Below are 26,787 nucleotides of genomic sequence, written 5' to 3' on the forward strand. Positions count from 1 at the left end.
ACATGCCAAATTCTAATCACTTAATCATTCAATCTTCCTAACAACCCTGCGAGGTAGGCTGTTATTATTCCCATGGTACAGGGGAGGATGCTGAGCCGTAGAGGGGTAAGTGTCACGTCGGGGCCCGATGCTGGTGCGCAGCTGAGCCAGGACTCACAGCGGGCAGCGAGTCCACTGCCCCTCACTTTGTTCCCCTCCCACTTTCTCTGTCGGGGGTCACAGTCGTGCCCGGGGACTGAAAGGAGCGTCTGGTCACCAAATCACAGAAATAGGCCCTTATTTTGAATAGAAAATGATCTACTTGTTTCAACAGGTTGGAGAAGTGGGAAATGGTCTCTGAGGCCCATAAGGCAGCCTCATCTAAGGACCTGTGGGGGTGATGAAAGACCAAGCCTGGTTAAGACCCCAAACCCAAACTCTCCCTCCTGAGAACTGGACTCTTCGTGTCCTCTGCTGAACTGGGACGCAAGCCCCCTCTCCTTTCTCCCACAGTGATGGAGACGGGCACCAGGACAGTACAGACAACTGCCCCACTGTCATAAACAGTGCCCAGCTGGACACTGATAAGGATGGAATTGGTGACGAGTGTGACGATGATGATGACAATGACGGCATCCCAGACCTGGTGCCCCCTGGACCAGACAACTGCCGGCTGGTCCCCAACCCTGCCCAGGAGGACAGCAACAGTAAGTGGGCTCAGCCCCGGGCTCCCTTCAGCCAGGCACATGGTGGCCCACCTCTGCCAGGGCCCCAGCTTCTCTGAGCAGCCACAGCTTGTGTGGACGGTAGACATCTGCTAGACACCAGCCTCCAACTGTCAGATAAGAGCTGCTTCCGCGCAGCTCTAGGATGAGATCACACGGGGCAGGGAAGCAGCCCCGTGCTGCTCGGGGCTTGGAGAGCTGATCCACCATCTTGCTCGTGCCTTTCACCAGAGTCACAGGGCAGGAGCGGGATGGAGGGGAGGGCACCGCAGCGCTGCGTGATGCCTGATGCCAGCAGGGGCCAAGCTGTTAAGGAAAGGTATGCACAGAGCCAGCAATGAGACAGCAGAGTGGTGAGGACACATGGTGGTGCGTTGGTGAGGGCATGCCCATCCCAGTATGCAAATTCAAATTTTAATACCATCTGTCAGCTGGACAAAAGACACTGGGCTATATTCAGCCTAAGGATCACTGTAAATTCTGCTTAGATTTTGGTGACCATAATTTCCCTGGTTTTTATGCATCATAGTCCAGAAAGTGCTGTAGACATTTGCTTACGTCAGGTCAGGCTTAAGATCCACCAGTTGGGGCTTCCCTGGTGGCGCAGTGGTTGAGAGTCCGCCTGCCGATGCAGGGGACGCGGGTTCGTGCCCCGGTCCGGGAAGATCCCACATGCCGTGGAGCACCTGGGCCCGTGAACCATGGCCGCTGAGCCTGCGCGTCCGGAGCCTGTGCTCCGCAACGGGAGAGGCCACAACGGTGGGAGGCCCGCGTACCGCCAAAAAAAAAAAAAAAAAAAAAAAAAAATCCACCAGTTGGTGAAACCCCTGTCCTAGAGGACAGCCAGGGTTTCCTGTCAGGTCAACATTGAAGTGTACTTTTTTTTTAAGGTTTTTTTTTTTTTTGATGTGGGCCATTTATTGAATTTGTTACAATATTGCTTCTGTTTTTTGGCTGCGAGGCATGTGGGATCCTAGCTCCCCAACCAGGGATCGAACCCGCATGCCCTGCATTGGAAGATGTAGTCTTAACCACGGGACCACCAGTGAAGTCCCTTGTCAGGTCATCTTTGGACAGTTGCCCTCCACTCTGTCCCTAGGAAGTCCTTTTGATCACCTGCAGTGGGGTTCACCAACCCACCACGAGGACCGCGGGGCCGGCTCAGACACGGCTGATTCCAGGACTCCTCGCTCCACGTGGAGCTGGGTCTTGGGCTCTCTCTGCTCCTTGCCCAGCCCCCTCTGTCACGGAGCAGGTGGCTTGAGGGTAGTAGGCATTACTGAACTGATCCCCTCCTCCTCCACCCCCGCAGGCGACGGCGTGGGGGACATCTGCGAGACAGACTTCGACCACGACCAGGTCATCGATCGGATCGACGTGTGCCCGGAGAACGCAGAGGTCACCCTGACCGACTTCAGGGCCTATCAGACGGTGGTCCTGGACCCTGAAGGGGACGCCCAGATCGATCCCAATTGGGTGGTCCTGAACAAGGTGAGGGTCATGCGGTTGGCACCGGCTCAGCGTTGCCTCTCGACACAGGCCCTTCTGAGAGTAGTGGGTAAATTTTGAGGGTGCCGACCTCCAGCCAGATGCTGTTCCGCGTCGTGTTTGTTCCTCTCAACAGCCCTGTGACAGAGCTCTTTCATTAGCCTCGTTTTACAGGTGATGAGCTCAAGTGTTACAAAGCTTGAATGATTACTCAGGGTAGCACTGCAGTTAAGCAGCTAAGATTGCTGGATTTGGGACCCTAGAGCCATGCTTCTAATCTCCGCAGCAGATGCTCCGGTGTGTCCTCCTCCCTGTGGACCTGAAGAAGACAGGCACAGAGAGGCTTCGTAGGTTTTCCAGTGTCACCCAGGAGGTCACATTCATTAGAAGCATATGTTCTCTAATTAAGGGTTTATTGACTCAGCTTAAGTGACAGTTTTAGCAAAACTATTTCTACTTAGCTTTGAGGGTTTTTTGTTTTTTTTCTAAGGGTACGCTTTCTTTGAGCACATAACAAGGTAGAGCAGTTCCTCAGATAATGAAATCTTTACATGGAGGTCTGAGGTTCTGGGCTTCTCTGAGATTATTCTACCCCCTCCAAGGTTAATCTTAACCCCTTCAACTCTCTCTGCAGGGCATGGAGATCGTGCAGACCATGAACAGCGATCCAGGCCTGGCAGTGGGTACGTCCAGGGCCTCATCACCACTGGTACAGAATTCACTCTTTCAAGCTGGTGTGGCTTGTCTGTTTTCCTCATCTATTTTGATCTTTACAGGGTACACGGCTTTTAATGGAGTGGACTTCGAAGGGACCTTCCACGTCAACACCCAGACGGACGATGACTATGCTGGCTTTATCTTTGGTTACCAAGACAGTTCCAGCTTCTATGTGGTCATGTGGAAGCAGACAGAGCAGACGTACTGGCAGGCCACCCCGTTCCGAGCTGTTGCAGAACCTGGCATTCAGCTCAAGGTACGCATCTCCCTTTCCTCTGGGCCCTTCACCCACCTTTTAAATTCTGTGTTCTCCCATATGGCATTTATCCATCTAAGGAATTGATGCATTCGTGCCAGCATTCAAGTTAGGGAACACTGGAGCCCATCCAGGGCCTTGCCTTCACTCCTGCGTACAGGCTACATGCTTCCCTCTGGGTGACTGATGGTGAGAATGTCAGCCCCAGTAGGGGCCCAAGAGGTGGGGAGGACTTGGAGGTGCAGCTTCAGGCACACTCTTTTGGAAACTGGTATTGTGTCTCCTCGATGGGGCCAGCTTTGTACAGGAGGGCTGGGAGGCTACCTCTGTCACTCCTGCTGGGAGGAAAGGCACACTTCAGAGCCCTCATTGGCCAAATGTGGGGAGCAATGGATTTTCAGCAGGAAAAACATGGGCTGGGTTAGTGGAATACTGGCCAGTGCGGCTTACTGAAAGGCTGGGGGGAGCATCGCAGTGGAAATGGCACTTAAGTGTTCGTTTATGCTTTGTGTCCAGATCCAAAGCCACCAGATTGTAACCGTGAATTCCCACCCCGTCACCACCCCAGGGATGGAGGGTGCGGGAAGTGTGGTCTGTGTGTTCTGTTCTAAGACCTCACTCGTGTCGTCCAGGCCGTTAAGTCTAAGACGGGTCCAGGGGAGCATCTCCGCAACTCCCTGTGGCACACCGGGGACACCAGCGACCAGGTCAGGCTGCTGTGGAAGGACTCCAGGAACGTGGGCTGGAAGGACAAGGTGTCCTACCGCTGGTTCCTGCAGCACCGGCCCCAGGTGGGCTACATCAGGTAGGTGCAGCGCCCCCTCCTCACCGTGCACTTGAAGTAAAGCGCATCCTCCTCCTGCATCACAGAGCCTCCGCTTCCCTGAGCCGAGGGTCCCCGAGGACACGCTGGGACCTCAGGCTCCCAGAAAAGAGGTGGGAGGACGACACCTGGCTCAGACTGACCGCCTGGATGGTAGGGCCAAACTGGGGGTAGAAGGACCTTCTGTGGGGGAGGCCTTGGTACCGGGGCACCAGAACGGTGATTCCCCTCTGCCATGCTGACCCGTGTGAGGTGAGACGTGCACTGACTCTCCCATCCGCATCCCCATGTGGTCCCTCTATCATCACTTACCCCCAAACAAACAAACATTTCACGCTGCAGTGAGTCCCTCACGGTCTGATAAACTCCACGAGGGCAGCACCCATGTCATTTTATCTTGGTCTCCCCAGTGCCTGACACAGTGATGGCGTGTCCCACCCTCGGCATGAACTGGCCCTCATGTGAGCCGATGTAATCTCCCTTATTTCCCTGTAGGACTATTTAAAAAACAACTGTTCTCAGAAACTAGGATGCCTTAGCACTACATCTTTGAAATTTAGTCGGTGTACTTTTCTCTCTCATTCCTCAAACTTACAGATCAACACCCGTGCCAGCTTATGTAGCACTTTTAGGAAGGGTGCTGATTGCTTTCTGCTGCCTGGGGGCAAGGAAGCTGCTGAGTGGAAAAAAGCGAATCATGAGGGCTAGTTCATATTTCGTCCTTCTTTGAGACATTACATCAAATGTAATCTGTCTCACAGTAAGATGACCATGTTCTCAGCCCTATTAAGCTTAATGCCCCTTTTTTATGACATATTTTGAGATGCCCCCTCTGTGTCCCAAAATAAAATCATAGAAAATATAACCTACCTGCACATATTATTTTAGAGTCAATCTGATCCCTAATAGAGAAATAATAATTTATAACAAAATCGTGTAAATGCTTGGACACAGCCACACCCAACACAAAATGAGACAGACACTGGCACCGGTGCCTAGAATCACGGCAGAGGCAATGTCCTACTACAGATTGGTGTGTTGTAGACACAACAGTGGTAATGTGACTTTCTAAAATGGTGAACAGCTACAGAGAAGGACAAATATTGTATGACATCGCTTACATGTGGAACCTAAAAGGTACAAATGAACTGATTTACAAAACAGAAGTAGAGTCACATGTAGAAAACAATCTATGGTTACGGGGGGGCGGGGAAGGGATAAATTAGGAGGTTGGGATTGACATCTACACACTACTGTATATAAAATGCATAACTAATAAGGACCTACTGTATAGCACAGGGAACTCAATATTCTGTAATGGCCCATGTGGGAATAGAATCTAAAACAGTGGATATATGTATAACTGATTCACTTTGCTGGACAGCAGAAAGTAACACAACATTGTAAGTCAACTATACGCCAATAAAATAAGTAAACAGCTTAATTGTTAAACAAAACAAAGTACAGCTGACCTTTGAGCAATTCAGGGGATCAGTTCCAGGACCCCGCCAGGGATAAAGACCTGCAGATGCTCCAGTCCCGTAGTCGGCCTTCCGTATCAGAGTCAACCACCTGGAGATCACGTAAAGTAGTATTTGGAAAAAATCCACGTATAAGTGGATGCATGCAGTTCAAGCCTATGTTGTCTCAGGGTCGACTGTACACAGGTTTTCAATTTACCCTGGAAAATCAGTCAATACCAGTGCAAAAACTACTTGATGTTCACAAATGAGAGAGAGTTAGGTTCTAAGCCCAGATAAACAGTCTCTTCACCTACCCAAGGGTCTGGAGGAGCACCCCAAAAGTGTCTGGATGCAGGACAAGTTTTGATTTTTCTCTCCAGGGCCTTGTAAGCCACCCAGCACCCCTGGCCTCTGTCACTAAATGCCACGGTGACAGCTCAAAATGGTCCCACAAATGTCTCAAACCCTGCTTAGGGAGCGCCGTCCCTCCCGAGGAGAATCATTGCTCTGGGATTCCACCCAATGTTATCAGTTCAACCTAGAGAAAAGCAGTGGTTTTCAAGCATGAGGTCTGGACAAGGTAACTCACTGGACAGTGAAGTCACAGAGCCTCTTGGCCCTGAGTCGTACTGTGATCTCTTTAACTCATCAGCGAGCATCCAGCGAGTTGAACTCGGTGCCCAGCATCATGCTAGGCCTTTGGAGAGACAGAAGAGGGGAGATGTGGACAGGTGGTCCCTGACCTCATGGAGCTTCCAGTCTCGTAGGGAAAGGGGAACACGGGAGCACGATCCAGGTCTGTGAAAAGTGGAGTATGAAACAGCAAAGACGCAGGTGGATAAGAAGTGGGACCCCCTAGGTCTTACGACAGGCGCTTCCACCAACCTTGGTTGGAGACCTGCTCATGGAGACCCGCTCTGGCTGTGTTGTCCTCAGGGTGCAGTTTTATGAAGGCTCCGAGTTGGTGGCTGACTCGGGGGTCACCATAGACACCACCATGCGTGGAGGCCGGCTCGGCGTGTTCTGCTTCTCCCAGGAAAACATCATTTGGTCCAACCTCAAATATCGCTGCAATGGTAACGTACATTCTTGTCACTGCATACTATTACTACTAGAAAAAAAATCAAATAATGCCACCCTCTTGTATAGCGCACATCGCTTTCAGGAGCCACAAGCTCATGCCACATATTCCCGAAACCTGAGAAAAAATCAAATAATGCCACCCTCTTGTATGGCGCACATCCCTTTCAGGAGCCACAAGCTCATGCCACATATTCCCGAAACCTGAGAATCCCTGTGTCATCCAAGTAAAAGGTAGATCTCATTTTTCCTATTTGATAGATGAGGAAATTGAGCCCCAGAGAATTAAACTGCTTGGCTTAGGACGTGGGTTCAGTGAGAGATTCAGGCAGGTTTAATTGACAGGCAGCCTTCATTTTCATACAGCTCACACATAATCATAAACTCAAAATCCATTCTGCGTGCAAATTTTCTTTAGGCCTGTGAATGAGCACTCCTGGGCTTTAAGCCAACAATTTGCAAAGCAGCTGGCGGTAGAAAATGGCTGCCGCGGGTGTGGCGTGAAGTGGTGTCTTTGGGGGCCTGCTGGGTGGGCTGAGAGCAACCCCTACAGGATGCCTCCCAGCGTGAGATGCACCAGGATGCGGGCTGGAGAGAGCCTTCCTAATCCCCCTTTGCCTGTTCTCCTTTGCAGACACCATCCCAGAGGACTTCCAAGAATTTCAAACCCAGAATTTCGATCGCCTGGATAACTAAACCAAAGAAACAATCCGTGACTGCTTTTCCAGACACTGAAACCACATATTTTTTAACCTCCTACAACTTTCTTTATATACACTGTGGCTTTCTTTTGCCCACCCAAATATACCAAACTTTTTATATGAATGTAGCAATAAAGAAGAGAATTTCTAAAAACTGTGTTACCCAGATATCACTTGCACGTGGCTCAGGCTTTGATGATGTGTGTGCCGTTCTCTGTGGTGTCCACGTGCAACAGTCAAAAGGCTCAGGCCAGAGGTCTCATCTTCCGTCTCTCCAGTTAGCTTCACACAGAAGCCTCACAGTTCCGTGCTCACCTCAGCAGCCTCCTTATTCTGGGTAAGAAGCCTCAGAAACACTGCTGAGGGACACCTTTCCTATGAAGACTTTTCCTGACCCATCCTGGGGCAGATTTGTCCAGTTCCTTCTGTTACCCTCCCCACCTCACACACACACCTTCTGCCCAGACTTCTATGCCAGCACTTTCAACACGGTTATTGTGCTTATTTATATATTTGGCTCCCTCTAGTGGAATATCAGCTAATTGAGAATAAAGGACCGTGTCTTAACTACAATCTGTATAATCTGAGTGCCCGACATGGAGTAGATATCCAGTAAATTTTTGGCTGGCTGGCTGCACGAATGCCTCTTAAGTAATAAGGACAATAGCGTATATGGATCATAGAAGCCCTCCTACAACTCAGAAAGCTGCTTACAACATACACTCTATCTGCGGTGGTATCGGCAGCCTCGCCGTGTGTACGGGACAGAAACTTGCCTGATTTTTGCACTAGCCTTTCTCCCATTCCATTTGTTAGGCAAAGATCCAGGCAAATTTTTATAAGTTCCCTTAGATTTTTGTTTCAAGGAATATTGCTGGGCAGTAATATATTCTCCAAATTCTAAAATTCCTGGAAGTATTTTAAATCATAAATAAAGGATAAATACTGTGACCACTGTTTTATTATATTTTGGTAGTCAGAAAACACAGTGGCATACGCATGACCAATATGAGACGTGCAGGATTTCGGGCCACCTCTCACATGTAAACCCTACAGATGGAGGTTGCCTCAAAAGTCAGGACTTAGACCTTCAATCAGGGTCTTCAGTGAGTGGACAGAACTTAGACCTGTCTACCAATTATTCCCTCTGCTGACACAGAGGGAATCTAGTCTCGCAGGCAGATCCTGCTACAGGAGCTGCCTTCCCAGGATCTCTGGGCCATATTTCTGTCGTGACACATGTGGTTCCACATCTACAAATCTTTCCCAATTCTAAAAAGCCCAGGAAGGAGAAGTAAATTCATATGGTTGGAGATTGTCACCTCTCAATCTTCCCCGCTTTCCTTGCTTTTTGTATCCCACTGAAAGGTTATTTCCTGAGCCCCGAGGGCCTCCAGGAGCTCTCTGGCCCTCCTGGTCCACACCCACTCTATGGTAGAGTTACGTCATACCTTTATAGGTATAAAAGGTATTTCATACTACAAAATTTTAGTGTGCTTTCTCTGGAGTCCTTGGCACTTTACTAGCAATATGTGATGAAGGCTACAGATACTGTTCTTGGGGGATTTCATTCTAATCACTGAAGTACATGCCAAACTGAAATATATATTTTTAAAAACCCATACAACTCAATAACAAAAAACAATCCAAGTTTTAGATGGACAGAGAACTAAACAGTTTTCCAAAGAAGACATCAAAATGGCCAACAGGCACATGAAAAGATGCTCACCATCACTAAGCATCAGGGAAATGGAAATCAAAACCACAATGGGGGGGGGGGCTTCCCTAGTGGCACAGTGGTTGAGAGTCTGCCTGCTGATGCAGGGGACGCGGGTTCGTGCCCCGGTCCAGGAGGATCCCACATGCCGCGGAGCAGCTGCGCCCGTGAGCCATGGCCGCTGAGCCTGCGCGTCCGGAGCCTGTGCTCCTCAACGGGAGAGGCCACAACAGTGAGAGGCCCGCGTACCGCAAAAAAACAAACAAAAAAAACAATGGGATTCATCTCATCTATTAGAATGGCTATCATCAAGAAGACAAGAGACAACAAGTGCTGGCGAGGAGGTGTTGAAAAGAGAACCCTTATATACTGTCTGAATGTAAATTGGTCCAGCCACTGTGGAAAACAGTATGGAGTTTCCTCATAAAATTAAAAATAGATCTACCATAAGATCAGTATATACCAAAAGAAATGAAAATAGGATTGCAAAGCAATACGTACACTCCCATGTTTATTGCAGCATTATTCACAATAGCCAAGATATGGAAACAACCTAAATGCCCAATGGATGAATGGATTAAAAAAAAAAGATGTAGTATACACACACAATGGAATATTATTCAGGCATGAGAAAGGAGGATCTCCTGCCATTTGCAACAACATGGATGGACCTTGAGTAGTATGCTGAGATAAGTCAGATACAGAATGACAAATACTGTGTGATATCACTTATATGTGAAATCTAAAAAAGTCAAAACTTTTGAAAAACAGAGTAAAATGGTGGTTGCCAGAGGATGAGGAGTGAGGGGATAGGACTGCTGTTGTTTAAGGGTACAAACTTGCAATGAGAAGTAAATACGTCATAGAGAGCCAATGCACGATACAGTGAATATACACGACAATATTGTACTACAATCATCAAACTTGCTGAGACTAAAACTTATCCCAACCACTAAAAAGAAATGATAATTATGTAATATGATAGAGGCGCCAAATAACACTGCAACAGCAATCACATTACAACATGTAAATATATCAGATTAACATGTTGTATACCCTAAATTCACACAACGTTATATATCAAATATATTCAATTTTAAAAAGCAAAGAAGTGGAAGAAACTGAAAATCGGGAAGCACTTGAGAGAAGCTAGACAAAGGCCAGATACACACCATAGGAACAGACTAGCAGGTGTGGTACCCTCTTCCCCAAGTCACAACCTGGGACTTTTGAATGTTTACACTCAACTTTATCTCAGTGACTCAAATTCCTATTAGAGTTTCATTCAGGTTAGTAAGGTCCTCCTTTGAGTTTTAGTAACACCCCTAGGAGTCTGAGCAGCCATCACTCACTCACCAACGAGGATAAAGTCATCCCGTTGCCTATCCACCTCCTCACTTCTGACTGAGATCAAGGGTCCTGGGGGCGTGGGAGGTGTGACTGGCCGAGAGAAGAGGCTCATCACTGTGGGAAAAAGACCATGCCTGGGTAGACTCCCACCAGGTGTGGGGAGAGTTCTTGGGGCAGGAGGAGGGTGCAGAGGGCATCAGGAGACAGCTCCAGGGCCTGGGAGCAGGTGCAAAGAGGGAGGTAGAGCACATTTTGCCTCCACCCAAGAAAGAAAGGAAGCTCTCCCCTCTCCCCTCCCAGGTTATTATTCCGGGATCTCAGAATTAACTAAAGATACAAACTACAAAATCTGAAGTTTATAAGTTCAACTTAAAACTCTTACTATACTCGGGGAAAGGGCAGGGAGGATAAATTAGGAGTTTGGGATTAACATATACACACTACTATATGTATAATAGATAAGCAACAAGGACCTACTGTATAGCACAGGGAACTCTGCTCAATATTCTGTGATAAACTACAAGGGAAAAGAATCTGAAAAAGAATAGATATATACATATATACACATATATGTATAACAGAATCACTGTGCTATACACCTGAAACTAACACAACATTGTAAATCAACTGTACTTCAATTTTTTAAAAATCTTACTATTCTACTATACTCTATCAATATGCAAATCTACTTAGTACTCTATAGCAAAATTTATAACCACTGTTAAGCTTTTGTTTAGTCCCATTTGCAAACTTAATTAAATCTCCCTAAGCACTTAAAATTGCACTTATAAACTTAATACATTAATCTATAACATAATACTACAGTTATTTGTGATATACTATAAATTTACTATGTTTCAATTTCACTTATAAATTTTTCTGTCATTTGTCTGACAAAACCTACCTACATACTTACATGACTCTTACAAATATAACAAACATGAATATTGTGGATCATAAGGTATCTTAACCACCTATTTATATATTCAACCAAACCCTCCCATACCTTTTAACTTAAAATTACAAGACTAAAATCAAATACTCAAGTTCAGTTTATTAAATTCTCGAATATGCCAAATTCTCTTAAATATTTCAAGTACTTTACACACCACATAGTCAAAGATAATTCCCAAACACCACACAAAAATATTGGGATGACTGGTTCAGCATCTCTATATTTAAGTTTTCTTAGGAATAAAAGACCCTTACCCAATAAGGAAACTATGCTGTTTCAAGACATTTGGGGTGAACTCAGTGGACTGAGGTTGTTTAATAGCCAAAGTTTTGGGGCTCTGGACACTGAAGGGGATTTTTCTCATGACCCCAAAGGGAAAGCTGAGCTCTCCTATAGTCCCAATGTTATTAGGGACTCCAAGTGTATGCCTTCCAAACAGGGGTGGCTCATATCCCACTCCCCTAGATTCATGTATAAATGACCTAGTTCTCAAGTTTCCTCACCTCTGGACCAGATTCTTTTTGTGCTGGAAGAATCTACAGTAGCCATAATTGTGTTTTCTGTGTACAAAAGCTTCCCTCATAAGGAAAAAAGCAAAATCAACAAAAAACAGCTAAGTGACAACATTGATAGTTTTTTTTTTTTTAATTTTGGAGGAGTCTGGGAAATGCATCCCCAACTCCAAATAAGTGGCTGACAATTCTTCTAGAGCACAGCCCATTTCTACCATGGGGATTGTCACTCTACAGAGGGGACTGTCGCTGTACCTTGGTGCAGCCCTCCCTGGCTCCAAGGCCATCAACATACAGCAGGCTGCAGCATCACTGAATGGCCTGGCGATCCTGCCACAAACCCTCCGAGGCAATGAGCTCAGGGTCCACCCTCTGCCTGAACGGAAGAATTGGGGGAAAGGGAAATATGAGCAGGTGGGTGGGTCTGTGTCTCAAGGTGCTACCCTACCTCATTCTGAATGATCTCAAATGTTGGTGATCTAAAGGGTAGGATCATCTTTGGGTTTCTGGGGCCTACCTGAAAAAACAAAATAGCCACCAGGGATACGGTTTGGAAAAGTAGGACTTAATGAAGGAATGAAACTGGAGTTGGTCTAGAGGCAGAGGGGGGTGGCCCTTAGAAGAGAGAAAGGGATTCCCCAAGGCTGGTGGAGCAGAGGGGTGGTGGGGTCTGGAGTGGCAGGGTCTGCCCCACTCCCACACAGCAGGAGAAGGTGGAGGAGCCTCCAGTGGGGCACCCGTGGGTGACTGTGGACTGGACACTTAGCCCACACCCTGAGAGCAGAGGTGAGGGCTCTGGGTAGCCAAGACTGCAGGGGCAGACAGGCCCATTATGAGCAGCATCACTGCAGCCACCAAGAAATGGCGCCCCCGTGTGGTGGAGGACCAGACGCCCGCAGGAACATCCAGTGGCTGAAGAGCAATGGTAGAGTGGGTGACCACCAAAGATAAAGCCCCCAGTCTCATATTCTGAAGCCATAGAAGCCCAGGGATACTGAATGGGGGCATGGGGGTGAGGGAGGAGCCCCAGGAAGAACTGACAATGGAGGTCGGCCGGATGAGTGGGCAGGAGGCCAGAGTGAGAGCAGGGGCATCTGCTGAGCCCCAACAGAGTGGAGCAAACAGAAGGAAAGTCAAGGAAGGGAGGACATGAGGGGCAGCGCCAAAGGGATCTGCACTCGGAGAAGAGAACTGGGCCACAGCGAGAGCGGGACTGCCTCCACGACCCACACTCCCAACGCCAGAAGGTGTTTCTGGAGACACTGTCCATCCAGCTCCGTTCACCAGAGGCAGAAGCAGGCAGCCCCAGACCCACATGCAGAAATGGGGAGCCTGCAAAGCACGTGTACTGTTCTAAGATAAAACTCCTGACCATGTGTTGTTTCTATAAGAAAGAATGGAATACAAGTTAAGAAAGTGTCAAACAGACCAATGAGGGCTTCCCTGGTGGCGCAGTGGTTGAGAGTCCGCCTGCCGATGCAGGGGACACGGGTTCGTGCCCCGGTCCAGGAGGATCCCACATGCCGCGGAGCGGCTGGGCCCGTGAGCCATGGCCGCTGAGCCTGCGCGTCCGGAGCCTGTGCTCCGCAACGGGAGAGGCCACAACAACAGTGAGAGGCCCGCGTACCGCAAAAAAAAAAAAAAAAAAACAGACCAATGAGCAGTTTAAATGGGTTCAGCAAAATATTGCCTAAGAGAAGTACAGATGAATAAATGATACAAAATGAGAGCAATTTAAATACAAACAAAACAGCCTTGATTTCAGCTCCTAGCTCACACCACCAAGGCTGGACCCCAAGCCGGTTTCTTGAGCCACTACAAATCAGACTTGCATTATTCAGCTCCTACTGACTAAATTTGTTCTTAAAATTAAAAGCTGCCTGTGTTTAAACCAGGCCACATCCTTCACCTTAGAAATTCCACAAAATAGCTCCTAAGCCGAGGGGTCCAGATGGGTGGCTGGGTGGTGGAGCCAGGTCCCAACCCTGCCCTGAAGGGTAGCCCTCAGAAGTCACAGCTTCAGCTCAAAGTACTCTGAGAAAAGGATTCGTTTCAGTCCTTGATCCAAGTGGTGAACTAACACACAAGTTTCGCCTCCGTGAAGTTTAACTTGCTAAGTACAACCAAATTTTTACACGATGAAGCACAACAGGAATCCCTGTCGGGAGCATGTGTGCCCACAAAAAAGACTTGTCCAACTAAGCGTGAACATCTGTTGCCACGTTTCAGGTTCTTAACTAAATACTTGTTCATTAATGCTTATTTTATAGCATCCGCTAGAGTAAGCAGTAGCAGACATCTAAAGTCTAAGAAAAATTTATGGAAGGAAAATTCTTACAGAAAATTTCTCCGTTAATTTATTTTTAATGAGTTATCCTGTTCCCCAACCCTCTCCCACCAGAATTCTGAGGATGAGAGTTCGAGAACCAACATCTCGCAAGTCCCTTCTCACCCTGTGGTTTCTGTGAGCTCCTGGAGGATGAGGACTGTGCAATTTTCATCTCCATGCCTCCCCTCTCCAACCCCCCACCCCCGCCCACATTAAAGTGTTGAATTGGAAAAGCCAACTGCATCAAGCCCAAGAGCAGTCGGCTTCAACTTCCTGTCTTTCTCCATAGAATCCACTAGGTGGCGGCAATCCTCTAAAAATAGGCCTATTCTGAACAGACTTTTTTTTTTTTAGCTAAAAGACAACTCCTAAAGTTCATTAAAAGTAAAATAACAACTACTACAGTTTATTAAAAACTTACTCTACCCCTAGCACTGTTAACTGCTAATAGTTCAGTGCTTAAGAACTCTTATTTACCAAAACATAACAACTAAACAAAAAACAAGCACCATACATGAAACATCCTAAATTTGAATTATTGCAGATTAGGCTCTGAATGATCACTGAAGCCTCATTTCCTTTGGTTTCTTTCAGGAATTGCCTAGAGAAGCCTTTTTCCATGTCCCTCAACCTAAATTCACATGATAGTCTTCTCTGTGAGCCAAGCAAAGAACCATTCTCCATCCATTCATTATTCATTCATTCACTCACTCATTCATTCATCAAACACCCAATAAGCAATTACCATGTGCCAGACACTGTGCTAGGCACTGTGAGGGCTACAAAAAAGGTACACAAATGCAGTTGGCTTCAGTCCAGGCCTCTGTATGAGTAAAGTCATTTTCATTCTAGTACTGATCATAATTGCAAAAGTATTATTTATTTTAGAATTAGATGAACCTTAAAGCCAATCTCTAGATTCCCTTGCTCTTAGACTATCTATAACACATTTGTCTATTGGAAGAACCCCTACTTACTTAATCCTGAGAGTTCTTAGCTGGGTCAAAAGAGCCTTGTCCTAAACGTCCCACCAGGAAGGATTTTCCAGGGAGCAGAGGGCAGAGTCCCAGGCCAGGGCAGGTGGCTTGACAGAAACTGATTGAGGCAAAAACTGGCCTGCAGGGTGTTTTCGTTGTCGTTTGGTAGTTTGTTGGTTTTGTTAACCTGATCAAACATTTAAAACACGGAAGAGTTCACATAAAAATCTGGATTTCCAGCTTCCCTCAAAAAATCAAAAGCTCTGGCCACACCATCTGCATTCCTGACCAGGAACCTCAGCGAGGGCTATGTCCGCCAGGTCTCCCAGGCCCCATTCAACCCTCGGCACTCAGTAGGCTCCTGCCTGGCTGCTACGGGCGTCTGGGTCTGACTGAGACCCTCAACTTGCCATATCCAAGGTACTCGGCAAAGCCAGCCGGGAGTACAGAGAAGGGTTAGACACCAGCCCTCTGCCTGATGACCTGCTAGATACCTTGGCCCCAGTCCCACAGCTACTGAATGGCTCAGCCTGGGCTCTAATCCAAGTGTCCTAAGTCCTCGTCCTAGCAGGACTCCGCAAGAAACAGAAGGCTGTCAAATTCGTAACTGAGAAGACATTAATAAAGGGGCTAATGCAGAAGGTAGGGGCAGGTTTCGGGAAACCAAAAGCGAGAATACAGTATCCCTTCCTCTGCTGCCGCCCCACTCCACCCACCAAGCAAGAGAGGGGGGCTGTTCCCACCCCTCCCCACCTCCCTTGACAGAACTAGAGGCAAGAGTTGTCACCACTTCTGGAGAGGGTGAGGGCAGTGAGTGCAGCCAACAGGACCTTGGGTAGAGGGGCACAGCCACACCCCACATGTGCAAAATCCCACGAAGGAGCCAAGGAAACAAGCAGCCCACCCTCAGTCTCCTCCCCCTCCCCGATCACTCAGACTCAACCAGAGCCAATGTGCCAGGGGGTCCACTGATGCAGTACGCCGATGCCAGCCCCTCCAGACAGAAAGCAGAGGAAGGGCAGGTGGGGAGTGGGCCCCCCTTTTGACCCAGGACAAAGAGAAGACCCCCTACTTCTACTCCACCTTAATTCAGCTCCACCACACTGCCCTCTGCCCCGGGCATTGGACCAAAATATCACACACCAACACAGACAGGGAGGAAAAAGACTAACAGTGGGCTTCCCTGGTGGCGCAGTGGTTGAAGAGTCCGCCTGCCGATGCAGGGGACGTGGGTTTGTGCCCCGGTCCGGGAAGATCCCACATGCCGCGGAGCGGCTAGGCCCGTGAGCCATGGCCGCTGAGCCTGCGCGTCTGGAGCCTGTGCTCCGCAGCGGGAGAGGCCACGGCAGTGAGAGGCCCGCGTACCGCAAAACAAAACAAGCAAACAGAAAAAAAGACTAACAGTAACAGCTCGACTCAGAGAGCATTCCAGACACCTTGTACACATTACATCTAATCCTGACAACAACCTGCAAGGGAGGAGGAGGGCAGGGGGAGGAGGGAGAGGATTCCCTTCTTGTAACTGAAGAAACCGAGGCACAGATTGGGAAAGGGACTTGGCAAAGGACACCTACTTTATAAATGGCAGAGACAAGATTCAAACCCGGTGTCCCTGGCTCCATAACCTGAAATTATTATATAGTTATAGAAAATATGCATCAATTGTGCAGAAGAGTTAACAAAGCAGGCCTGAGATCCTAAAAGCCTGCTCGCAGTTTTGATCATGAAGAGATGTCGAATGACAAAATTGGTTTTTCCTCCTCTACTACAGGGACTGTTTGGTTATTCTGCTTTATTCTGTTTATACAGTGAATTACATTTTTAGGTGTCTTTTAATATTAAATCATTCCTTAAAAAAAAAAAAAAAAGCCTGCTTGCCAAGTTGGCTTCTGGCTGGCACCTGAGAGCCTGGGTTTGGGGAGGGCTACCTCCATTCCCAGAACTGATAACTGTGGCCCATATTGTACCATGTGGCTTATGCTGAACACCTGCTTCCCTGCCGGGCGTCTGGAACTTTGGTACATGCTAGGCAGAGTGTGCTTGCATGCCCAGCCCCCAGTAACAACCTGGCTGCTGAGTCTTTAATGAGCTTCCCTGGTGGACATTTCACATGTGTTGTGACAACTCCTTGCTGGAGGGGATTAAACACGTTCCTCTGGGAGAGGAATCTTGGACACATGCACCTGTTTTCCTTAAGATTTTGCCCCGTGCCCCTTTTTCCTTTGCTGATTCTGCTTTGTATCCTTTGCTGTAATAAATCATCACCACGAGCTTGTCTGTATGCTGAGTCCTGGGAGTCCCCTAGCAAGTCACTGTATGGGAGGTGGTCTAGCGCACCCCTGAAACATCAGGCACCTCTCACTAGCAGCTGAGTGAGGCCGTGGGGCTTGTCAAGTGCAAAGACAAAATGAAGGGCTATTTCTGCATCATTCATGAGGAAATAAAGAGGGATGCAAAGGTAAAAGCTAAGGCTAATAACTACAAATGCCCTGTGGGACCAGAGGAGAAGACTCACAGTGGAGACCACTGAGGTGAGACCCACATGACCAGGGGCAGAGACCAAATGGTGTGGCTTATTCGGCTAGTCCTGCACCTGGAGGAATTTAAGGTAGAGGCTACGACTCCTAATATCTGCTCTATCCTTCTTTCATAGGCATAGAGCCCACAATTTTACCTGGAACATAGATGCCTGGAATAAGTCTACATCTCCCAGATTTCCTTGTAGTTCGGTGTGGTCATATGACTAAGTTCCAGCCAATGGCATGTAAGCAAAAAAATTATGGTAGCTCTGGGACTCTTCTTTTAAAGACAGTTGATGTTTCCTCTCTATCCTTTTCTCCCTCCTCCTACTCTGGAATATGGATGTAACGGCCAGAGGTCCAGAAGCCATCTTCGACAGAGGAGAAAACTTCGGGAATGGAAGTGTCATAGCACAGAACAGGATAGAATTGGTACTGTGAAGTCACACACTGGCCCTAATATTTCTACATCTTGGCTTTTTGAAAATGAGAATTTTTTATCAGCATATTTGGGGCTTTTCTGTTACTCCCAGTTGAATTTAATTCTCCCTAATACAGAAGATACTCAGGATGGGCAAGTGTTTGCAATGTTAGGTATCCAAAACCATAAAATCACCAGATTTTGTATCTGAATGGTGATTAGGGACCATCTTTTTCAACCTCCCCATTTTACAATTGGAGAAACGGAGACCCGGTCATCTCTGATTTGTCAGGGTCCCATAGCTAGTTAGGAGCGGGGCTGAGACTAGATGCCAGGTGTGGGAACCTGCAGGCTCAAGCTTCTCCTTCTGCTGTGAGAACCACCTCAGCTAGGCCAGGTCAGAGGTGAGGTCTGAAACGCTGCTCCCCTCCAGAGCGCTCCAACAGAAAGTGCTAATAAAAGGTACGAGACAAAATTCCAGGAGTCTCCCTGGAGGCCACCACACCTCCTGTTTTGATGGGGAAGACCCAGCAGTGGAAGGTGGGCACGTCCTGGGACTTTGGAGGCCCCAGCTTTTCTTCTCCACACCTTCTTGTCACCCTCACCAGACTTCATGCCTCCATCTATCCTTGGAGCTCAAACCCGAGGCTACTGGGAGTGCCTCTGACCCATATGGTGCATATTGAGCAGAACCCAGGCTGGACTTGAGCCCCACCTGTGCCTCCTTGGCCAGCTGCCTTTATGAAGCGCACAAAACCAGCAACTTTATACAGCTGACCCTTGAAAAACTCGGGTTTAAACTGTGGGGAGTCCACTTAGAAGTGGGCTTTTTTCAACAAATACGTACTGCGGTACTACGCGGTCTGCAGCTGGTTGAACCTGCAGGTGAAGAAACACATAATACGTAGGGTCGACTGTAAAGTTATACTGGATTTTCCACTGTGCGAGAGGGTCAGCATCCCCAGCCTCCATGTTGTTCAAGGGTCAACTGTACAGCGGCCCTAGTCAGCCTCAGGCTTGAGAAAGAGCTCACTGGCATCCATCTTGCTTCCCAAAGCACGCTTGGCCTTGCTTCCATCAGGGGAACTTATGTTCCTGCTGAAAAACACTGTGGCAGATGCGTTTGGTGTCCATCTCTCTCAGCACTTCTCACTCACTGATGTCAAACTGCCGGCCCTTTGTTCCAGAAAGTTCTCTGGTGCCGAGACAACTTTTCTACCCATGTCGCAGGCTGGGAGTACAAGGGAATTAAGAGTCCCGGGAACAGGCTCCAACTAGCCCCTCACCTTGTGGGGGGATGCCCCTGAGGTATTGTTGCAACGTACATAGAAGTGAGAGTTTTCTTTCTTCTCCTGAGGGCAAGGAAAGCAAAGGGAACCGCGAACAGGCTAGAGAAGAAACAACCTGGCCTGAAAGAGTTAATCACTCCTTGTTTTACTCTGTCACTAATCTGTAGTAAATAGATTTGTACTTTACAAAGCTAACCTCACTCCCCTACACTATGTAATTTACATTTGGCACCTATCATCCCCAACTCTCCGTGAGTTACATCCGATAAACCAGAGGCAAACGGACGCAATTACCCGGTGGCCTGACACCAGCTATGACTGTTTTGAAATAATGTAAAGGAAAGGAAGAATGCAAGACCTTCACTACTTTGATCCTTATCATATACCCCGGACTGCGAGACCCACATATAAACTCTTCCCTGATTTCCAAGGGATGGGGGAGCACAGTTCTTGAGGCACTAGCCTGCTGTGTCTTCCCTTCTGCCCGGCAGAAAAATAAAGCCATCTCTCTCTTCCTCCAAATTCCCTGTCTCCGTATTTTTGTTCGGCACTGGTGCACAGGGAAGCCGATGTTTCGGCAACAGTATGTGTTCTCTGTCACCCCCAGCACGATGAAGCTCCAATTGCCTCAGTGGTAAATGCCTTCTCCTCCCTGCCTCACTCTCCACTCCCCTACCTGGGGTTCCTTCACCTCCAAATAAACAAGCTGTACTCAAATCCTTAACTCAGCGTCTGCTTCTGGATAAACCAACCAGAAGTAAACCTCCCTCTCTACTAGCCCACTTAGAGTTTACTTGATCCAGAGTTAGGGAAACTGAGGCTTGAATGTATACTCAGTGCTCATGAACATGCGCACACATAGAGACGTAGAAATGTCCAACTCCCCTCTGGAGCAGTCATCCCAAAGATATCCATGTGTCTCAGCCACTTAGCTAGGCTTCACTGTCCCTCCATGAATAGCCCAGAGGTCCAGTAAATAAAAGGAAAACTAGAACAGTGAGGGCATAGTGATACTGGATCTCATTCATCTTTTCAATCATACCCGCCGTCCACCGTCACATCCAGCCCACAGACTTTGGTAACTGCGCATTAAATATCTGCTCATTAGAGAAGCAGTTAGAAACAGGCAGCTTCCGCTGCACAACAGCCCACCTCCAATGCCCAACGATCTCATCTCTCTGGGCACCACGGATAATTCCCCACCCCTGCTCTCTCCACACGTAGCGGTGCAGAAACTGTACTTGGTTTTTTCAAACTATTCTTCTGCATCTTCAGAAGCATGTGCCAGGAACATGCTCATGAAACAGCCTGCTTGTTCATAAGTACATTTCCATTTTAGCAAGCGCAACTGTCGTTCCTGCTGGTCTCACCCATGCCACCTGCCCAGAGGGAAAATTTAATTCACAGAAACTCAGAGTACCTCCCAATTCAGGGGTTCTCTCAAGAGCCTCCCTGACAGTTGTCATCTCGCTATTTCATGAATACCTCAAGTGACAGGGAACTCACTACCTACAAACGTTTGACCTGATAGGCTATAAGAGGTAGACTATCCTTTTGTTGGAAGGTTCTAATTATAATAGTTTTGAATAATAGACATCCATTAGACATTTACTATATGCCAAGTGCTATTAAAAGTGCTTTACCTGTGTGAATTCATTTAATCACCACAGCAACCCCATGAAATAGCTGCTATCGTTATCATCCCCACTTCAGAGCACAGAGAAGTTCATAGCTTGCCCACTATCACAGAGCTGGCAACTGGCAGAAGGAGATTTCAAATCAAGGAAATCTCACCCCAGTGTCTTCCTTATTGCCTTTTTTTTTTTTTTTTACTCGGGGTAGAAATCTCCCACCATATTAACTAATAAGCCCTTGTAGGTCCAGATCCTTGTGAAATTGTGATGAAAGCCAAGGACCCTCCCTCTCCCTTTGCTAATGTGCAGATGGACACAACATTTTGCATATAATTTCAGGGAGTCAACCTGCCCAACCCATGGCACGCAGGTTAAGAACCACTACCAACACACCAACACAGAATATTTTGCATTTGCCTCTACTTGAAAGTCATTTGAGGAGATTTTATGTATCCAAAGGGCTTCCTCATGTTTCTCCAAGCTAAATTCACCCAGTTCCATTATGAAAGAATATTCAACCACCCCTCCCCCCAGTAACCAAAGAAAGACAAATTTTAAAAATAATGAGATTAAACAATAATGAGTGCTATTATGTACTTAAAACAAGCAACAATAAAGAAAGACTTAAAAATCATGTGCTTGAGGGTTGTACTCATTTGTTGCTGCTGGCATTGGACCTATATCCACTACCTTTAGAAAGAAATTTGGCAACACACAGGAAGGAGTGACAAAAATGCCCAAAAGCTTCTGACCTGACAATTCCACTCCCAGAATCCATTCCAAGACAATGATTTATGCGGAAATAAAAGCCATATATAGAAAGATATTCATAGCAAACTTACTTCTAAGAGCAAAAGAGAAAAAAAAGGAAAAACTTAATGCCCAGAAAACAATGGGATAATTATATAGTTATTAATAATGGAACATATCAAACAATGGAAAGCATTATAATAATATTCAGAGAAAAAATGTGTAACAGAGAAAGAAAGTCATGATTGTTGTTAATTATGGAGTGATAGGGCAGGAACGCCCAGAGAGTTTTAATTAGCTTTTTAGTGCCTCACTCTAAAATGTGAGACCAAACAATGACAATAAAAGCAGCTCAGAGGGGTGAGAAAGAGGCCATAAAAGGACCAGAGGAACAAGTAAAAGAAAAAAACTAAATAATACCCTCCTTGGGAATTCCCTGGCAGTCCAGTGGTTAGGACTCCATGCTTTCACTGCTGAGGGCCTGGGTTCAATTCCTGGTCGGGGAACTAAGATCCCGCAAGCTGCGTGGCACAGCCTAATAATAATAATAATACCACCCACCTTGAAGTATGAGAAGATATGTGCTATGGTCCATATATTTGTGTCCTCCCTAAATTCATATGTTGAAATCCTAACCTCCAAAGATGATAGTATTAGGAGGCTGGGTCTTTAGAAGATGTTTATGTCATGAGAGTGGGGCCCTCAACAACAGGATTACTGCCTTATGAAGAAAAATAAAAAGGCTACAGAGACAGCCCAGCCTCTTCCACCCTGTGAGGACACAGCAAGAAGGTGCTGGTATGAGCCAGGAAAAGGGCCCTCACCAAAAGGCAACCAGGCTGGCACCTTGATCTTAGAATTCCCAGCCTCCAGAAGTGTAAGCAACAAATTTCTGTGGTTTATAAGCCACCCAGTCAGTGTTTTTTTTTTGTTAGAGCAACCTGAACAGACTAAGACAATATGCATCCATGAAACAAGAACAGAATGCTATTTTTAGGGAGGGAAAAGAATAATCAGAAAACAGAAAAGAACTCTTGGTAGATAGAATTATGATAGCTAACAATAAATTCAACAGAAAATCTGGAAGATAAAATAGAGAAACTCTCCAATAAAGGGAACACAATAAATAGAAAGTGGGAGAGAAAAGGTGACTAATCTGGAAGGCTCAGTATCTACCTAAGAGGAGTCCAGAAAGATCAGAGACAATTTCCAGGACAGGGAATTTAACTGGCCAAGGCAAAGGCATATACCCTGCCCACAGCTGGGCAGGGAGGGGAGGATCTGGCCTCTTTGAGTTCTTTAGAGAAAGGGCACTGCCTCCACCACAGCTATACCCAGGAGTATCGTCTCCAGGAGGGAAAGTAATAAGGTGCTATTAAGAAATGAAGTTTAGATAATGGACAGACAAAAACTACTAATGTCACTACACAGGAACACATGTTGACTCCTAGAAAACATTCTTCTCCAACTCCTGATAGAACACCTTAGAATCCTATCAAATGCAAAATCTCCCATTCTAGATCTTTTGTGTATCATCATAGGATAGATTTCTTGTGGTGTCCTACGTTCCAGTTGCTTCATATAAGTTATCTCATTAAAGCCTTACAACAAAGCAAAAAGGTAAATACTCTTAATATCCCCATTTTGCAAATGAGGAAACAACTACCCAGAGAGGTTAAGAAGCAAGTTCAAATAAGAACCTGCTATATAAAAAAATAAATAAAATTGTAAAATTCAAAAAAATAAATGAAGCAAGTTCACCCATCTAATAAGAAGAAAAGCCAGGATTTGGACCGAGTTCACCTGATTGTGGAGTATGCTCCCTTACCCATATACCACAGGATTTGATATTCCTCTCCCAAAAGGCTTCCCAGTGCTCCTAGAGACCCAGATGTCCCACCTTACTCAGGACTCCAAAGAGGATGTAAGGCAGCTCATTAAATGGCCCAGAGCCTCAGCAGAGCCATGTACCAGGAGCATGTAGCTCAGCATCTCAGCTCAGAAAGCCCTTGGCATCCATGGTCACCCACAGGAGGGCCATGAGCCTTCTCCAGGCACTTTTTTTCTGACATAAAACATTACTTTAGTTTCAGTTGTACAGCATAATGATTCAATTGATATTTGTATACATTGAAAAATGATCACAAAATAAGTCTAGTTACCATCCATCACCACACACAGAGACAAATGTTTTCTTCTTGTGATGAGAACTTTTAAGAGTTACTCTCTTAGCAACTTTCAATATGCACTACATTATTATTAACTATAGTCATGAAATATTTTCCAGGATAGATCACATGCAAGGCCACAAAACAAATCTCAGTAAATTTAAGAAAACTGAAATCATATCAAGCATCTTTTCTGACCACAATGCTATGAGACTAGAAATCAACTACAACAAAAAAACCTGCAAAAAACACAAACACATGGAAGCTAAACAATATACTACTAAACATTCAACAGGTTAGTGAAGAAATCAAAGAGGAAATTAATAAATATCTGGAGACAAATGAAAACTCAGTGATCCAAAATCTATGGGATGCAGCAAAAGCAGTTCCAAGAGGGAATTTTATAGTGATACAAGCCTAACTCACAAAACAAGAACAATCTCAAATAAACAATTTAACCTTACACCTAAAGAAACTAGATAAAGAAGAAAAAGACAAAACCCAAAGTTAGTAGAAGGAAAGAAATCATAGAGATCAGAGCAGAAATAAATGAAATAGAAACAAAGAAAACAATAGCAAAGATCAATAAAACTAAGAACTGGTTCTTTGGAAAGATAAGCAAAATTGATAAACCTTTAGCCAGACTCATCAAGAAAAAAAGAGGACCCAAATCAGTAACATAAGTTATAAAAAAGGAGAAGTTACAAATGATACCACAGGCATACAAAGGACCATAGGAGATTACTATGGGCAATTACACACCAATAAAATGGACAACCTAGAAGAAGTTAACAAATTTCTAGAAATGTAAAATCTCCTAAGACTGAACCAGGAAGAAATAGAAAATACAAACAAACCAATTACCAGTAATGAAACTGAATCAGTTAAAAAAAAAAAAAAGAAAGAGAGAAAGAACAAAAAACTCCCAACACAGAGGAACCAAGATGGTAGAGTAGAAGGCCATGCTCTTACTCCCTCTTGCGAGACACCAGAATCACAGCTAGCTGCTGGACAATCATCGACAGGAAGATACTGGAACTCACTAAAAAAGATACCACACATCCAAAGACAAAGGAGAAGCCACAATGAGATGGTAGGAGGGGCGTGATCACAGTAAAATCAAATCCCATAACTGCTGGGTGGGTGACTCACAGACTGGAGAACATTTATATCACAGAAGTCCACCTACTGGAGTGAAGGTTCTGAGCCCCATGTCAGGTATCCCAACCTGAGGGTCCTGCAATGAGAGGAGGAATTCCTAGAGAATCAGACTTTGAAGCCTAGTAGGAATTGACTGTAAGACTTTGACAGGACTGGGGAAAACAGAGACTCCACTCTTAGAGGGCACACACAAAGTAGTGTGCATCGGGACCCAGGGGAAGGAGCAGTGACCCCAGGGGAGACTGAGCCAGACCTACCTGCTACTGTTGGAGGGTCTCCTGCAGAGGCGGGGGGTGGCTGTGACTCAAAGTGGGGACAAGGACACTGACAGCAGAAGTTCTGGGAAGTACTCCTTGGCATGAGCCCACCCAGAGTCTGTCATTAGCCCCACCAAAGAGCCCAGGTAGGCTCCAGTGTTTGGTTGCCTCAGGCCAAACAACCAACAGGGAGGGAACACAGCCCCACCCATCAACACAAGTGGATTAACGTTCTACTGAGCCCTGCCCACCAGAGCAACAGTCAGCTCTACCCACCACCAGTCCCTCCCATCAGGAAACTTGCATAAGCCTCTTAGATAGCCTCATCCACCAGAGGGCAGACAGCAGAAGCAAGAAGAACTACAATCCTGCAGCCTGTGGAACAAAAACCACATTCACAGAAAGATAGACAAGATGAAAAGGCAGAGGGCTATGTACCAGATGAAGGAACAAGATAAAACCCCAGAAAAAAAACTAAATGAAGTGGAGATAGGAAACCTTCCAGAAAAAGAATTCAGAATAATGATAGTGAAGATGATCCAGGACCTCAGAAAAACAATGGAGGAAAAGATCAAGAAGATGCAAGAAATGTTTAACAAAGACCTAGAAGAATTAAAGAACCAACAAACAGAGATGAACAATACAATAACTAAAATGAAAACTACACTAGAAGGAATCAATAGCAGAATAACTGAGGCTAAGAACCGATAAGTGACCTGGAAGACAGAATGGTGGAATTCACTGCTGCTGAACAGAATAAAGAAAAAAGAATGAAAAGAAATGAAGACAACCTAAGAGACCTCTGGGACAACTTTAAACACAACAACATTTGCATTACAGGGGTCCCAGAAGGAGAAGAGAGAGAGAAAGGACCCAAGAAAATATATGAAGAGATAATAGTCGAAAACTTCCCTAACGTGGGAAAGGAAATAGCCACCCAAGTCCAGGAAGCCCAGTAAGTCCCATACAGGGTAAACCCAAGAAAACACGTCGAGACACATAGTAATCAAATTGGCAAAAATTAAAGACAAAGAAAAATAATTGTAAGCAGCAAGGGAAAAACAACAAATAACACACAAGGGAACTCCCATAAGGTTAACAGCTGATTTCTCAGCAGAAACTCTACAAGCCAGAAGGGAGTGGCATGATATATTCAAAGTGATGAAAGGGAAGAACCTACAACCAATAGTACTCTACCCAGCAAGGATCTCATTCAGATTCAATGGAGAAATCAAAAGCTTTACAGACAAGCAAAAGCTAAGAGAATTCAGCACCACCAAACCAGCTCTACAACAAATGCTAAAGGAACTTCTCTAAGTGAGAAACACAAGAGAAGAAAAGGACCTACAAAAACAAACCCAAAACAATTAAGAAAATGGTCATAGGAACATACATATCGATAATTACCTTAAATGTGAATGGATTAAATGCTCCAACCAAAAGACACAGGCTTTCTGAATGGATACAAAAACAAGACCCATCTATATACTGTCTACAAGAGACCCACTTCCGACCT

General features: G+C 46.1%; 1 protein-coding gene across 1 annotated transcript in view; it reads left to right on the forward strand.

The window, feature by feature from the left end:
* The window catches only part of THBS4 (thrombospondin 4), a 49,777-nt gene extending 42,391 nt beyond the window's left edge, over positions 1-7,386 (forward strand). Inside the window, exons 16-22 of the mRNA XM_029218904.1 lie at positions 493-686; positions 2,017-2,195; positions 2,827-2,875; positions 2,969-3,165; positions 3,798-3,970; positions 6,388-6,527; positions 7,166-7,386. Coding sequence (XP_029074737.1) covers positions 493-686; positions 2,017-2,195; positions 2,827-2,875; positions 2,969-3,165; positions 3,798-3,970; positions 6,388-6,527; positions 7,166-7,227 — 994 coding nt within the window. The 3' untranslated portion in view covers positions 7,228-7,386. The remainder of the gene's footprint in view (positions 1-492; positions 687-2,016; positions 2,196-2,826; positions 2,876-2,968; positions 3,166-3,797; positions 3,971-6,387; positions 6,528-7,165) is intronic.
* Positions 7,387-26,787: the final 19,401 nt, after the last annotated feature.

This window comes from Monodon monoceros, unplaced genomic scaffold, assembly GCF_005190385.1.
Source record: "Monodon monoceros isolate NGI ecotype Baffin Bay Population unplaced genomic scaffold, NGI_Narwhal_1 Super_Scaffold_12, whole genome shotgun sequence".
Classification (NCBI taxonomy): Eukaryota; Metazoa; Chordata; class Mammalia; order Artiodactyla; family Monodontidae; genus Monodon; species Monodon monoceros.